The following is a 15,709-nucleotide window of genomic DNA, read 5'->3' as shown; positions in this document are numbered from 1 at the left end:
GCCCCTTTTTTTTTTTTTTTTTTTTTTTCATTTATTATAAACAAATATTATAAATATAAAAAAAAAATATTAGAAACAATAAATCTTGTTTGGCTGAGTACTGGTTTAGCAAACTATTATTATATTTTTATATTTCTTATTTCACCTTATTGTCTTGTGATCTCAATTGTCTTTTCATAGTTAAAATATGTGTTGTCTTCTTTCTTAACATTAATAAATAACGAGGAGCTTGAGTAGCTCAGTCATTTTAAAGAAAAATATATTACAATTATCATTTACCTATTTTAAATTCTAAATAATAAAGCAATTTTGTAATTAAATTTTTTAAAACTAAAAAATTTGTACTAAAAAACTACTTCAAAAAGCATTAAAAAAGTTATCCTAAATAAAAAAATATTAAAAAATTTGTCCTAAATGAAACCGAAGTCTAAATTTAACATTTAAGTACAAAAGTAATATATATAGACATTTTTTATTCTTATTTTACTAATTCACTTAACAAGTTGGTTGTTTTTTTTTATCTAAATTGTCTAATTAATGAACCAAACCTAATAGTTACCGAACTTAATCATTAGTTGGGGAACGTTTTCTTTTCATACACACCTACCCTCCGTCGGGGCAAATTATTGGGTCAGGTGACCGGAGGCGGAAAATAAGTTCGGACATTTAATAAAAATTTGCCGCGCACCTTGCGCTTTAGTTGTGCTTTTTGACTTGCGCTTTAGTTGCGCTTTGATTGCGCTTTAGTTGCGCTTTTTGACTTGCGCTTTAGTTGCGCTTTAGTTGTGCTCTAGTTGCGCTTTACTTGCGCTTTAGTTGTATTTTAATTACGCTTTAGAGGACTTGTTATTACGTCCTCCGACCGAATGGAGAATACAACAATAACAACATCAAGCCTTTATCCCACTACGTGGGGTCGGCTACATGAATCCTTTTTCTCCATTGAGTCCTATTTCTTAACATAAGTCAAATCTAATACCTCTATTCTCCTAACCGGGTCATCGCAAGGCCGCCATTTCATTTGACCAAACCATCTAAGGCGACTCTCTCTAATCTTATCTTCTACTGGAGCTACTCCAACCTTTTCACGTATATGCTCATTTCGTATCCTATCTCTAAGGGTAAAGCCACTCATCCATCTAAGCATCCTCATCTCGACCGAATGGAGAATAAAAAAAAAAAAACGCCTGTACACTCGATACACTTGATGCAGACGTTTTTTTGCATCCGATCAACCAAATCAAATAAAAGCGCCTCCGTCGGCCCTACAAATCCCTCACAGTTTCCTTCCCTCCACTCCCCCCGACAAACTGAATAGTCCCAATGTGGAGATCGACGTCAGCGTCGTGGCTTCTCCGGCGAGGCCTCGCTGGAACCACGACACGGCGGCTATGGCCCGCAAGCCAATTTCATCCCCTCCAACCACGGGCCCACCTCTGCTCGTCGGTGTCCTCGGCCTCCGGCGAGAAGCCGCCGGAATCGATAACGCATACTGATGCGAAGAGGCTGATGCGGCTGGTCAACGTGGAGGCTCTGAAGAGAAGGCTTGGGATGGAGCGGGAGGAGATCATTGGATACTCGAAGCTGCTTGAGGCATGTGAGGAAGAGGGTGTTGCTAGGGACAAAGAAGAAGCGGAGGCGTTCGCTAGGGTTTTAGATGAGGCTGGGGTCGTGCTGCTGTTCAGAGATCAGGTTTACCTTCATCCTGATAAGGTCATTACCTATTGACCTCTTTTTTTTTTTTGGGTGCATGCTAAAGAATGTATTCTTTTTCTTATTTGTTTCATGTTATGCCTTGGTTGGGAAATAAAAGGGTTGTTTTGAGCTTAATTGTGAGTAACTATTGGGTAAAATAAATTTCGGAGGTTGTTTGTGAACTCCATCTACAGTTGCGTTTTTTTATGATCTATCCAGTTTATTGATTAACCACAAATTCAGGTGATTTAATCTATCTGTTCTTGTGAGAGGACTTTGAGCACGACGAAGATGTGCTAGGAATTCTTGTTTCTGGCCTGATCTATATTCAGAGTTTTGAGCACTATTTCTCAAACACGAAGTTTGACTCTTTTTCTCTCCTTTATTGGAAAGAGCTCCTATGCCCGGTGTGGGCAATAGCTGGCCGGTGCTACATGACAAGAATAGTTTTTTGTGCATGTGGGTGAGCACAGCTTTTCGAAAAAATTTCATCGCTTTGAGATCATGTAATAAGAATAATGGCGCAGTAATGCCTCTTAGTCGAATATGTTGCTTGTTTTCCAACGGACAGTTGAAAAACTGATGGAAAGCTGGAACATGCCTTTGCTTCCTTTTCATGGAAGCCTTTTTAAAAGTCAACAGTATGTGTTTTTGGGTTTTTATGACTGATGCTAATTTTTACTAGCCTTCATTGAAGCAATAAAAGAAAAGGAATATGAGAATATCATTGATGATGCCAATAACATTGCTACCACCCAAAATTCTATAGGTAAAATGTACCCTCATCAGCTAAAATGTCATCAAATTCACTTTAGAGTTGATGTGTAAAATGTTGTTTTAAACTAATGGTCTTCGAGTAGTCCCATATTTGGATCAAGAATCTTTTATCTTAGAAATCTCACCTCATATCTCAGTAAAAAAGCTTGTATATGTTAACTCATTATGTTCGAGTTAAAAGAATTATGTTTAGGTAAGGTACCTCATGTTTGAGCAATAAGCCTTCTATATCTACTAAAATTTTATATCTAAGTCAATGAACTTATAATGGGCATGTTAAATGGATGTTATTGTGAAGGCACTAGCTTATTTGAGGGGATCTTGGAGACTAGGCAATGAGAATGGTGAAGGTTTTGGAGAAGAGCTAGTTCATACTTTATTTGTAGTTAAGGAGTTTATGTATAGCTTGTAATGCTTAGGGTTGAGTATGGGGAGAGGAGTTGTGAAGTTTAGAGGGCTTGTGGAGGAGAGGGTAAAGTGTTGGAATGCTTGGGGTGGGTGGAGATGACCTTGGAGAGGGAAGCTTGGGAAGGCCTTCTTTTAGGGCCATTGGAGTAGACTGGGCTTAGGTGTGAGGGAGAGTTTGTTGGATGTTGATGGAGGCTATGATTGATGTAAGTAGAGCTGTCAACATTTGACCCGACCCGAAAACCCGACCCGCGGGTCGGGTCCGGGTTCGCATTTCCGACCCGTTTACCTAACCGGGTCGGGTTAGGGTCGACCCGTTTGAACCCGGGTCAGTTCCGGGTTCGACCCGAACCCGACCCGTGACCCGAAATTGACACCCCTAGATGTAAGCAGATATGTTAGGCTGTTGCTAGGTGTTATAGAAGGTTAGGGGGTTGTTTTTGCTATATTGGCCGAGAATTAGGGGAGTGGATGAGATTGAGGAAACTAAACACCAACAGAAATACATGCCTTGCCAAAATGTCAATTGTTAGATTAGCCATATAGTCATCCCGAGTTTAGAGAGCAACCAGGAAGCCTTTCTACACAAGTTTGTAGTTTGTACTAGTAAATCTTTATTTCCTTCAATCTAGCCTAGGATAGCCAACCAAACATTGCTTTTAGTTTGGAGCCACTTACAATTGGTCTCATGGATTGGTGAAAATGCCTAAACAATAAAAGAAAGACAATAATTAAAAAATAATTAATTAAAACAAACTAAGGAACAAGGATAAAAAAAGTCAAATTTGGAAGGGGAGTGGTTCCACTTGCAAGTAATATTCAATCAAGCCCTTCCTTGATTTGGAGGGTCGACCAGGACTTTTAGTGGACTTATTGAAGCTTTCCTAAAATGCATAAGCTTGATTTGGAGGAAGGAGGGCCTGCCAAGCAAGTATGGAAGATGGTGTAATCTAAATTTTAAGAACATTCAAAAGTAGATCCTTCGGAGTGGCCGGCCAAGCTAATCTTACCTAATGCTTTGGAATTTCTATTAAGTGATGATAATCATGATCATCTAGCCTGATGCATGTGATGCCTCATTTCTCATACTCAATTATAATCATCCACCTGTCATCATTATACATCAATATCAATCCAGATGAGATGTGTCAACCAACCATAATTGTCTCCCAATACAGGCTGCTTAGCCATTGATGAGACCTTCAAATCTGGCAACATCTTCCTAGCAATTCAAGTTCAATAATCTCCATAACAGCCCAAGATGATAGGTCCTAGCTCCATTCTCCATGAACTCCACCCCAAGCTCCATGATACAGTGTAACTGCTAGACATGTCAGCTACAACTATTGGGCAAGCAATAAATGATATTATAAAATGAGGCATAAGTGATCATTGTAAAGGTGTGACTAAAAAGCAAGGAAAACAATATTATCCTAACTATGAATGTTGGTGAAGACCAGCAAACCACTTAATTTTTTGGGCCTATTTTCGTTATCATTTATTTTTTTCTCACTAACCACACCCCTCTGATGATAGAAGTAAATTAGCCCGGGAACTATATCTATTCAGCCGTGGTCTGAGGGGGATCATCAAATAGCCTGAACTCATTAACTTCTTCTGAAATTCACTCGTTCACATTTTTTCTCTCATGAGCAACCTCATCAATTAGTTTCTCCACCATGACTCTTTTCATACTTACATGCTTAAGGCAAAACAAGTTCTCATCGTTGCGCCATTAATTAGTGTTTGTGACTTTACTCCCAACATTCAACTCCATCCCTGATGCAATCAAGGACATGTGTTGTGCAATTTTGGTAGTCTCTCCTAAGCTCTTATTAGTTTTCTTCATCTTGAGGGTAGAGCGCAGTCCTTTGCAGTTATTTTTTTGTTATACAGCAGCAATATATCTCTAGACAAACAAAGTACAAAGTAAATTATATATATATATATGTGGGGTAGGTAGACTAGTTCTATATTGTAAATCGGATTTATGTTGTAAACTGGGTCTACCCAAGCATTGCAAGAAAATGATATGGAATGAATAAAATTCTTGTTTTCCCCTTCTAGTCTCTATTCCCTTCCATTCTTCTTTAAGGAGTTTAGACCCACTCGAATGATGCCCAAGCCTTCTTGATGCAAATCAAGAAGATATCAATGGTGCTCTCGTTGAGACACAACCGCATGCCATTGCAAGTGGTTTCTTCTCTCAGCTGTCACTCTTCCTTTTCCACGGTCCAAACACGAATTTCTGCATCCCACCTACTCCCCCCCCGCGCCCCCCCCCCCCCCAAGCCATCCGGGTCCTCCTACAGCCGCAAGAACTCCTGTTTTCCTTCTCAGATTGCTGGTTTGTTCCTGCCAACCAGCTATTCTCCATACAGACCACAAGACCCTTGCAATCCACTTTTTCAGGGACTACTTGTTCCATCTTCCTTTGTCCGGTCCAGAACTCAAGTCTGCCTTCCAAAATTGCTGTCTCACCTTACTGCAGCCACAATTCAGTCTCCAAGAACTGTTCTGGACTGTTCTTTTTACATCCTAACAGCAGTAGCCATCTCTCCACGGCCGTCTCCAGCCCTTTTTCTCAGCCAAGACCTTCAAGAACAGCATCTCAAGTCCAAGAACCTATTTTCAGCCAATGTTTCCAGCAGTTTTCAGCTGCTGCTTCCAGCAGAACTCCATCCTTCACGCCCAACTGCTGTACCGCCAGCACTACAGCAGCCAGTTTCCTTCTTGGCCACTGTTTCACCGCTATGCCCATGTTTCTCTTTGCCTCCTCTAGTGCAGCCGCACTTCTGTTGCTGTCTTCTTCTCCCGCACAGGCAGAACAGCACCAAGATCCGTCTACCACCTGGATAGCCCTCCTCTCAGCCGCCAGACTTCCTCCAATTGTTTTCTTTTGCAAGATTCAACTTCCTTTAAGGATTCAAGATTCTTCATCAGCTCACGTTTTACATACACCTGAACAATATTTTTTCAGTTTCTAGCAAGTACCAACTCTTGGATCAAAGAACTTCATCTTTTCAAAATTCAAACATGAAGAATGCGGATTTGGTCAAAGTTTTACGCTCAATACAAGTCAATTAAGAATTTCAATTTGCCAAACCCAAAAATCTCTGTAATAAACCGATGATCATTTTGCTTCCATTGGCTCATCCCTTCAACAAATCCATGCTTTCATGGATTCCATAAATAAGAAACTTGATCGTTTGAATATTGACCATCCACATACTCCATTCCATCAATATACTTCCTCTTCCACCGATCAAATCTCTTCGCCACAATCGCCACCTTCTCAGACAAGCTTCTCTTTTCTTGCACATCATCTATCATTATCCAATTCTACCTTACTCAAATAATCTCAACATTTGTTTCATCCATCACAAGTTTTACCTCAACATAGCGTCATTGATTCATCTTCCATCCATATCTCAACCTGTTAACTTCTATCCTTTTCAAAAAACAGGAAAGTACTTGGCATTTTTGCATGAATTTTAAGGCCCTTAAAATGCTCACCATTCAAAATAAATTCCCTATATCAATAGTACATGAATTTTAGATAAATTACAGTCCTTTTTTTCAAACGTCGTTTTCTTTCTACCCCTTAGCAAGTTAGGATCCATAAAAAAAAAAAAAAATCTTCATCAAACTTCGTGGTCAACTTTTGTGCAAAGGAAATTAAATTACCGGATGATGCCACTTGGAAAATTTTTGCAGCACTCTTTTCGTCTTTTCCTTCTCTTAACCTTAAGGACAAGGTTGTTTTCATGGCGTTGGGAGTGTTATACATCAACAATATATCTTTGAGAAAACAAAGTAAATAGTCTATACATATGTAATAAGTGCTACTTTCCTTATATTCTATTTTAAGTTTGTGTTAGGTAGGCCACTTTGATATTGTAAACTGGGCCTATATTGTAAAAACCGGTTCTATTCAAGCATTATAAATACCTCTCTTATTATAAGAAAAGGATATGGAATGAATAAAATTCTGATTTTCCCTTTTCTACTCTTTATTCCTATCTCTTCTTCTTCTCTAAGAAGTCTACACCTACTCGAAAGGTGCCCAGGCCTTCTTGATGTAGATCAAGAAGCATAACACTTTCCTAGCGGCTAGTCCGCAACCATGAGTTGGGCCTATTTCTCATGTTTTATGGACCCATTCACTATCTTCCATGCGGCTTTATCTTGAGCGGCATTTGCACCCATTTCTCCAATATGGGCAACCTCCACCACATCCTACTTATGCAACCTATCCCTCCACCTTTGTTGTTGCTTTTGTTATCATTGCCTTTATTGTCTCACTAGACTAGAGGTGCAAATGAGTTGAGTCGAGCTCGAGCTGGGGGGTGTTCGAGTCGAGCTCGAATGTCAAATCCGAGCTCGAGCTCAAGCTTGAACTCGAGACGAGCTCAAAAGACAAGCTTGAGCTCGACTCGTCTCACATCGAGTGGCTCGTCGAGCGTCATCCCGAACAGGTTAGTAGTTGCGACCTCCGTCGTCCCGAGCTCCATCATCTCCATCTCGGCCTCCGTCGTCGCCATCTCAGCCTCCATCGTAAATCTTATCGAGCTCCGTCGTCACTGTCCCGAGCACTGTCATCGCCCTCCCTACCTCCGTCGTCGACATCCTAGCCTCCGTCGTCGACCTCCCTACCTCCGTCATCACTCGTCCCGAGCTCTCTCGTCGCCTTTCGACCTCCGTCGTCCACATCTCTCCTCCTTCGTCGCCGTCCCGTCCCATCCAAATCGAGCCTCCGATTCATTTTACTGTTGCTCAAATCGACTATTCATTTATCCGCCCGGCCTCTGCGAGCTGCTCGTCGAATGATAAGTTGTCGAGCTCGAATTTGTGTTCAAGTTAGACTCGTCAAGCCACTTACCGAGTCGAGCTCGAGACGAGCTCACAAGCCAGCTTGACTCAGTTTCACCCCTACACTAGGCATGCCCTCCCTCTTCTACATTAATGTCGACCGCATTTCCTCCTGCCAACTATGGCTTAACTATTTCAAGAACACTAGACAAATGAAAGAAATGGACAAATGATTAAAGGTGATTGTTTCACTTCAATGAAGCTATATAAGTAGGATTCTTAGGGTGAAAAGGGGAATAATGATTCCTCATTTCTTGTAGTATGATCATCCAACTGTCATCATCAGCCCTTTGACGCTAAGCCGAATGAGATAAGCCAACGCTACCTCCCAATGCAAGCCGCAGTAATCAATGGGCACCATGAATAGGTAGGCATCTCATGGGTAGCTCATTGTAAAAGGGGAAATGACTACGAAGCAAGGAAAAAATTTATTGTGTTGGTCAGTGGATAAACACAAAGGGGAAATGACTACGAAGCAATGAAAAAAATTATTGTCTTGGTCAGTGGATGAAGGCAAAGGCCACCAAACTATTTACTTTTTCATCCCTCTTTTTAATATTGCTTTTAATGTTTTCTCTTTGATTGCACCCCTCTGATGAAAAAAAGCAAATTGGGGCAAGGACTGTCTAACTGACCTTGAAGTGATGGGGATCATCACATAGTCCCAACTCATTACCCTATTTTGAAATTCACTCGTTCACAATACAATGCCTTTATTTGAGATCAGATCATAAGACTTTGAATGTGTATTGCTACTGCATTATTATTGTTGCGCCCTGGAGTATTCGCGGCGGTAGAGAAATATAATGTTTAATTTCTTAGCATTGTACGAAAATCCAGCATGCAATCAGATAAGAGAGAGGGTCCAACATTTATGAGACACCAAGATTTTTACGTGGAAAATCTCTGAAAAAGGGGAAAAACCACGGGGCCTAGCCCAGTTTGAATGAATCCACTAGTATTGCAGTTGATTACAAATGAGGCCCTTCCTTTGGGGAAGACCTTAATTTGATGTACATCTTATAGAGTACATTACATAATGAGAATACGAAGAATCACTGCTGATGTGTTTGTTTTGTCTGAAGGACTGTAATTGGTGGGCGACGTAAGTCAGAAGGACCGTAGTCGGCGGGCGACGGAGGTCGGAAGAACTGTAGTTGGTGGGCGACGTAAGTCAGAAGGACCGTAGTACCGTAGTCGGCGGGCGACGGAGGTCAGAAGGACTGTAGTCGGTGGGCGACGTAAGTCAGAAGGACCGTAGTCGGCGGGTAACGGAGGTTAGAAGGGCCGTTGTATGACGACGAAGGTCAGAAGAATGGCATCAAGTAAAAATACATCAATTGACAGAAATCCAGCATCGGATAGATGTCTGGCGGAAGTCCGACAAGAGGCAGAAGTCCGGCGTCGGGTAAAAACTTGGCAACGAGCGGAAGTCCTACCCGGCGTCGGGTAGCCGAAGTCAGTTGGCGGCCGGGGAGAACTCCGACGTTAGATAGTATTCGGGCAAAACTCCAGTTTCACTTGGAGATAGAGCGGAGTTTCGACGTCACTTGGAAGTCAGGCGGAATTTCGGTGTGACTTGGAAGTCGGGCAGAATTCCGGTGTCACTTGGAAGCCGGGAAAAATTTCAGCGTCACTTGGAAGTCGGGGGGAATTCTGGCGTCACTTGGAAGTTGGGTAGAATTTCGGCATTACTTGAACGTCGGGCGAAACTCCGGCGGTGGTCGAGGAGGAGTTTCTTCCCTCCTTCCCTTCTTCTCTTCTCTTATTCTTCTTCTCTTGCTTGGGTCCCCTCTTTAGAGAAATGAGGGGCTATTTATAGTTTTTTTAGGATGACATGACCCGTAAATAGGAGGATCAAGGGCAAATGTGGAGTGGTTCGGATGGACGGCGGATATTGAATCCCTTGATCATGGACCGTTCGTCAGACATTTGAAGGTCTTAATGATATCGGAATTTGGTGATCTTGGGCTCTTTGGATTCGTATCGTTGAGCCGCTCTATTCGACTATAAGCATGTCATGTTTGGAAACTATTTGGTAATCCAAATTGTGGTTTAAACCTTCCAACAGTGCTTCGGGTCTTCGATTCGGACCCATTTGGGATCGGATTGAGTTGAATTTGGTGTCGTTTGGTTTGTCTTTTCGAGAAGCTCAGTTCGAATGTAAGTTTGCTGAAATTGGAGTTCATATGGTCTCTGAATTAATTTTTGAAGTTTCCAACTTTATTTTGCGTCGAGATTCGTGCCCGATCAAGATAATTTTTTTATGATATATCAATCATATATCTAAGAAGTCTCATATTTGGATGAATGATCTTATGTATGAGTAAAACATCTTATAATTGAACAAGATACCTTATAATTTGATCATGGGTCTTATATCTATCAAAAATATTTGGGAGTGATCATTGTATACTTTTTATAGCATTAATTCATGAAATTTGATGGCATATTAAGTTGGGGCTTATATGGTTGGTGTAACTTTACTGTCATAATTGGAGCCTTTCCGTACAAGCTTTGCATATTTTAAGTTGGGGCTTATATGGTTGATGTAACTTTACTGTCATAATTGGAGCCTTTTCGTACAAGCTTTGCATCAGCAGGATATACAACCTTTTGTAGTTCATTATATTTATGAGTGAGTTCAATGAGTGAAGCAAGGATTGAGTGATCGGTTACCTTTTATATTTGCGATGTCATCATCACATTTTCCTGGAATATTGCTTCCAATTGATCATATCCATCATCTGTATTTTGGCTCCTTTGTTGTGGTAACCTTCACTCAAACATCTTCCATTTCAAGCATATGTACTCTCTCTCTCTCTCTCTCTCTCTCTCTATAATAGGAAAGTGTAAGGAAATTAATGAAGATTCATTTATTTTTTGAAAGCAAAGCTCTTATTTTATGTTATATGCATTATCTGTTAATTGCAGCTGAGTAAATAGAAGGCTTTCCTAAATTGTGCTTTAGAGGTCCTTCTTCTGTGGCTCTAGTGTGCTAATTATGTCTTTCCTAATTGTTTTCTTCCTTGTTTTCTCTATTTTATTCTGAATATTTTCATACAAAAACTTCTTTCCATGATTTTACTTTCGTTTGCCTTCTGACTTCTGTGCTTTAGTTCTGTCTTTCGTTGAAACTGTATTTTTTCTAATTTTCTTGAATGTTGTAGATAGGACTTAGATGTTTGGATGAATTATTTGCAGTAATTGCTTTCATATTGTTTTTAATTTTTGTACTAGAAAGCTACTTTAAGCCGTAGTAAGAAAGCCGTCCCAAACAAAGTCTAAGGGTCTAGTTTGAAGCTTTGTAGCGGAACTTTAAGGATGGCCTATGCTTTGCCTGGTAACGGTAGAACACTTACAGAAGAAATGATATGTTTGGAAGTGAATAATCTTTATGTTCATATCTGAATATGAAGGTGAATTTTGAAAATTATTAGTTTGGTTTCAACTTGTTAATGGCAATAGCAATAGTGTTTGATTCTCTTTGAAAAAATGTGATCTCTTCAATTCGCTTTGAGAGCAATTTATTCCTGCATTGAACTTGATTTCCGTTTTTTTTGTGGTAGAATCTATTGATATTTGCAATTTTTATTTTGCCACTCCTGCCATAACTCATTTAACTAATTGTTATTATTATTAAATATACCTCTCAATAGAATGCCTTTGAAAAAATACCCATTGGTGATTTTCTCACGTCAACATTACGTGACTTTGGATTTTCTTAAATCCACTTACGCAACCGAACCCTTAAAATCTGTTACTAGAAGTGAATGAGAATACTGTTAAAATGCCACAAGAACTTGGGATTCTCTAGAGATATTTGATTGGTGGAAATTAAACTCTATAAAAAGTTACCTAAATTAGCAAAAAAAGGCCAGGGTGCCTCATTATTGCAATAATTGTGGTTTCAGAATCAGCTTTTGCTGGGCATATGCTGGATGATTATAAAACATAAAATTATCTTATCTAAATAAAGGAGAATAAAAGTAATTAGATTCTTTCCATTGGATTCTTGGAACTCAAACTCAGCCTGTGTCTAAGTCGAAGTACCCACATGTGCCACAATGTATCAATAACATCAAGCCTTTATCCCACTACGTGGGGTCAACCACATGAATACTTTTTTTCCATTGTCTCATGTTAAGATTTAAATTCTCATTAAATTTAAAAAAAAAAGATCATTTCTAATATTTTTTAGCTAAGTCGTTTTAGGTCTACCTCTACCTTAACATAAGCCAAATCTAATGCATTTACTTTCTTAACCGGGTCATCAGAAGGCCGCCGTTTTATGTGATCAAACCATCTAAGGCGACTCTCTCAAATCCTATCTTCTGCTGGAACCACTCCAACTTTTTCACGAACATGTTTACTTCATATCCTGTTTCTAAGAGTAAAGCCACTCATCCACCTAAGCATCCTCATCTCTATAACACTTAACTAAATATTATGCTTCTCTTTTAATGACCAACATTCTACACCATAAATGATTTTTAGGGCAATGGCACTACAATAATCATCCAATAGTTTAAGTGATTATTAAGCAAGTTTTAAGTGTTCGACCCAAGTATCAGCACGAACTGTTAGCAAAAAAGGATGCATCATGTTGCCCATTCTGTACAAAAAGGAGACAACAAGTGAGAAAGAATACAGTATTGGTGATGGGGACATCAACAGCGATTTCGACACATGTACCTTCAGGAGATGCCGGAGATCGATGGCCACGATCATGATTTTCATGTACGCAACGTTAGATTGACTTGATTGTTATATGATTTTAACTCTTACCCGTGTGATTCAACCGTAAGCTCGTTTTTCCGTTCTTAATGTTTTATCTCGTCGTTCAAATTATTATAAAGATATAATTATTTGTTCTATCTAAAATTAAGCGTGCAAGCTTTCATTACGAAACCCATCATCGCATGTACGTTTCACATCAATTGGACTTCAGGGCTATGCATTTGACATCTAACTTCATTACCATATTCTGTCATTCATTTGTTAATTGCTTCTCAGCACTATGCACTAATAAAGTTATATTGAAAGCGTGGGATTAAGATAACTCAAAAATATTTAAAATGCAAAACTGAAGTACTTATAGGAAGATTGAAGAACCAGTAATATTTGTATTTGTGAAGTAACAATTTTGCACATTAGTTTATCATCACTTTGTGTTTATAAGTTAAGGGTATGTTTAAAATTATGAATAAAATTTTATTATCAAGTGGTTAGTGAATGTTTTCTTCTCTCCAACTAACTTTTTAGATATTTCCAAGAATTTTCATAACTGAGGACTCCTTAACTCTTAATATCAACGCATGCAATTCTCCTAAATTGTTATAGGTTGTGGATCTAGTGAGAAGGGCAGTACCTCTTGCTTTGCCACCTGAGAATGATCCTCGGCATGAAGAGCTAAACCAGCTTAAGAAAAAGAAGGATGAGATCGATTTGCTTGCTCACAAACAAGTTCGGAGCATTTTGTGGTCTGGACTGGGGTTCTTTGTCGTGCAAGTTGGGCTCTTCTTTAGGCTCACCTTCTGGGAGTTCTCATGGGATGTGATGGAGCCCATAGCATTCTTTACAACCACAGCAGGAATCCTTGTTGGCTATGCCTATTTCTTATTCACCTCAAAGGATCCAACATATCAGGATCTGATGAAGAGGCTCTTCCTATCAAGACAGAGGAAGCTACTTCACAAGAAGAATTTCAACATGGAGAGGTTAATTGAACTGCAAAGGCACTGCAGATCTCCATTGGACTGTCAGACAGGAGAAATAGGTATAAAAACCCGATAGCAACTAACTTTTTCTTTACCATAAAGTGATCTCCCAGTTCATTTTCAGCGTTCTTCTGGGGCTTCTTACTCGCTGTTGTCTAGGGGAAATTATTATGTGCGGAGTTTGAACGTAGAGGATCATCCGGATTACAAGACGCACTGTGTACGCTCTGCTTACACTCTGCGTCTTTGTAGATACGCAGCAAATAAGCAGCAAATCCTCACAACTAATATTTGTTGTTTATTTACTGCTTATCTACAAATATGTAGTATATATGCAGTAAATAAGCAGAGCTTAAGCATAGGATATGCAGTAATCCGGAAGATCTTCTACGTTCGGACTCCCCACAGAATAATTTCACGATGTCTAGAGATGCTAAAAGGTTTTTCTTTTGTTTTTTCTTAACTGTTTCAACTTTGAAACTTTGGTGTGGTCATGGGAGGCAGCAGAGCAATTTTGGCACCTGTTACTTGAACCAAATTATGACAAATCCCAAGCTTAAATGGGAGTGAAAAGTTAATTCCAACAATTATGATCAAACAAACTGCTCTTCATATATGTTGTGCTTCAGCAATTGTGTTTCCTGCTCCCATCATTCAAGGGCTCATTTATTTGCTCGAAAATATAAAATATGATTAAAAAATGCTGATTATATTTTCACTCTTTTTTAACCTTGTTTTAATGGATCCAACGTGGAAATAGGGATCCTTTAGTGTACAAGAATACTTCAATTTTCACAACACTCTGGACTGTCAACACATTAGAATTGCTTCATTTAGGTTTCGTTTGACACAACTTTTTTATTTCTTCTTAAAGCAGCTTTATAGTTTTTGGCTGATTTAAGAAGCATCAAAAAACCCGTCCCAAATGAAGTCTTAGGTTTCTTTTGGGATGGCTTTCTTATTGCTTCATAAAGCAAATTTTTAGTAGAAAATTTTTTATTGTACTAGAAAATTACTTTAAGAAGCAGTTAAAAATCCGTCCTAAACGAAGCCTTAATGTTCAAGGTCCCGTTGTTATTGGGAACCAATGTTTATGCATAAATGGTCATTAATTTTATCAGCCCGAATTTATTTTATCGTTACAAGAACATTTTGGTATGTCTACATGTGAAGATTGCATGACATTTTTTCCAAATTACCTCTACAAGATTCAATTCTTGAATACCGAACTACCTTTGAAAATCCTACTTTTGAAGTCTCTAATTTATCTGAATCGACTCTTTGAAGCTACTCATCACATTCGAGGATTTTCATAGATGTACGGTACCACTTAAACTTTTTTAATTTATATTTTTTTTTTCTTAAATTTATTTAAAACTTTAAATATAAAAAAAAATAACACTTAATTCCAAATGCCTTCTAGATCCCACCTCCCTCGCATGGGCGGATTTAAGGGGGGCTTTTTTTTTCTTAAATTTATTTAAAACTTTAAATATAAAAAAAAATAACACTTAATTCCAAATGCCTTCTAGATCCCACCTCTCTCGCATGGGCGGATTTAAGGGGGGCCTTGGGGGCACATGCCCCCCCCCTTACATATTTAACACATTAAATTTTAATATTATATACATACCACCCATAATTCATCACATTCGAGGATTCTAAGGATATTTATATTGATTTTGAAGTGCATGTAGCCAAATGATAGAATCCGAAAAATTCATTGTATTCAAGACTTAAAGTTATATTTTGGCTTAAAAAAAACAAACCAAAAAAAAAAAGTTATATTTTGGCTTAGATTGAGATTTTGTTTGGGATGATTTTTTTTATTGCTTCTTCTTAAAGCATTTTTTTAATTTAATTTTTTTTTTATTTTGAACAAAAAAATATTTTAAAAAGCAATGAGAAAGTCTTACCAAATGAATTTTGATTCTTCAAACAGTTGTTTGTTTCCTTGCTGAAAAGTTAGGTAGTGAACACAGCCAGCTTATCGGTCACTGGATTTGGCCAAGCTTTTCCATGAGCCTGAGATATTTGGATGGCATGTGCAATCGTGAACCGATCTTACGGCCGATCCGATTTATGCTAAGAATCGCTTTTGCATCAAATCGGCCAAAACCGGATAAAACCGCCAGTTCAACCAGATACTGTTGAACCGGTCTAGATACTCTTGAACCGACCGGTTCAACTTTTGCATTTTTTAATATTTAAATAAATTACTTTAAATATAAAATATT

The 15,709-nt window shown here is 38.8% G+C and overlaps 1 protein-coding gene across 2 annotated transcripts; it reads left to right on the top strand.

The window, feature by feature from the left end:
* The first annotated feature begins 1,251 nt into the window (after window positions 1–1,251).
* Window positions 1,252–14,100, top strand: LOC110109019 (calcium uniporter protein 6, mitochondrial). 2 transcript variants are annotated; one of them, XM_020839915.2, is made up of 2 exons: window positions 1,252–1,692; window positions 13,096–14,100. In XM_020839915.2, the coding sequence occupies exons 1-2, from the start codon at window positions 1,324–1,326 to the stop codon at window positions 13,546–13,548; spliced, it is 822 nt and encodes a 273-aa protein (XP_020695574.2). In that variant the 5' UTR covers window positions 1,252–1,323; the 3' UTR covers window positions 13,549–14,100. The 2 variants fall into 2 exon arrangements, with proteins under 2 accessions (XP_020695574.2, XP_020695573.2); XM_020839914.2 differs by having other exon boundaries at window positions 1,257–1,713.
* The last annotated feature ends 1,609 nt before the right edge of the window (window positions 14,101–15,709 follow it).

Source organism: Dendrobium catenatum, unplaced genomic scaffold (assembly GCF_001605985.2).
Source record: "Dendrobium catenatum unplaced genomic scaffold, ASM160598v2 original_scaffold_96786, whole genome shotgun sequence".
NCBI lineage: Eukaryota > Viridiplantae > Streptophyta > Magnoliopsida > Asparagales > Orchidaceae > Dendrobium > Dendrobium catenatum.
Note: the sequence above shows the minus strand (reverse complement) of the source record. Positions and strands in the feature narration are given on the sequence as shown.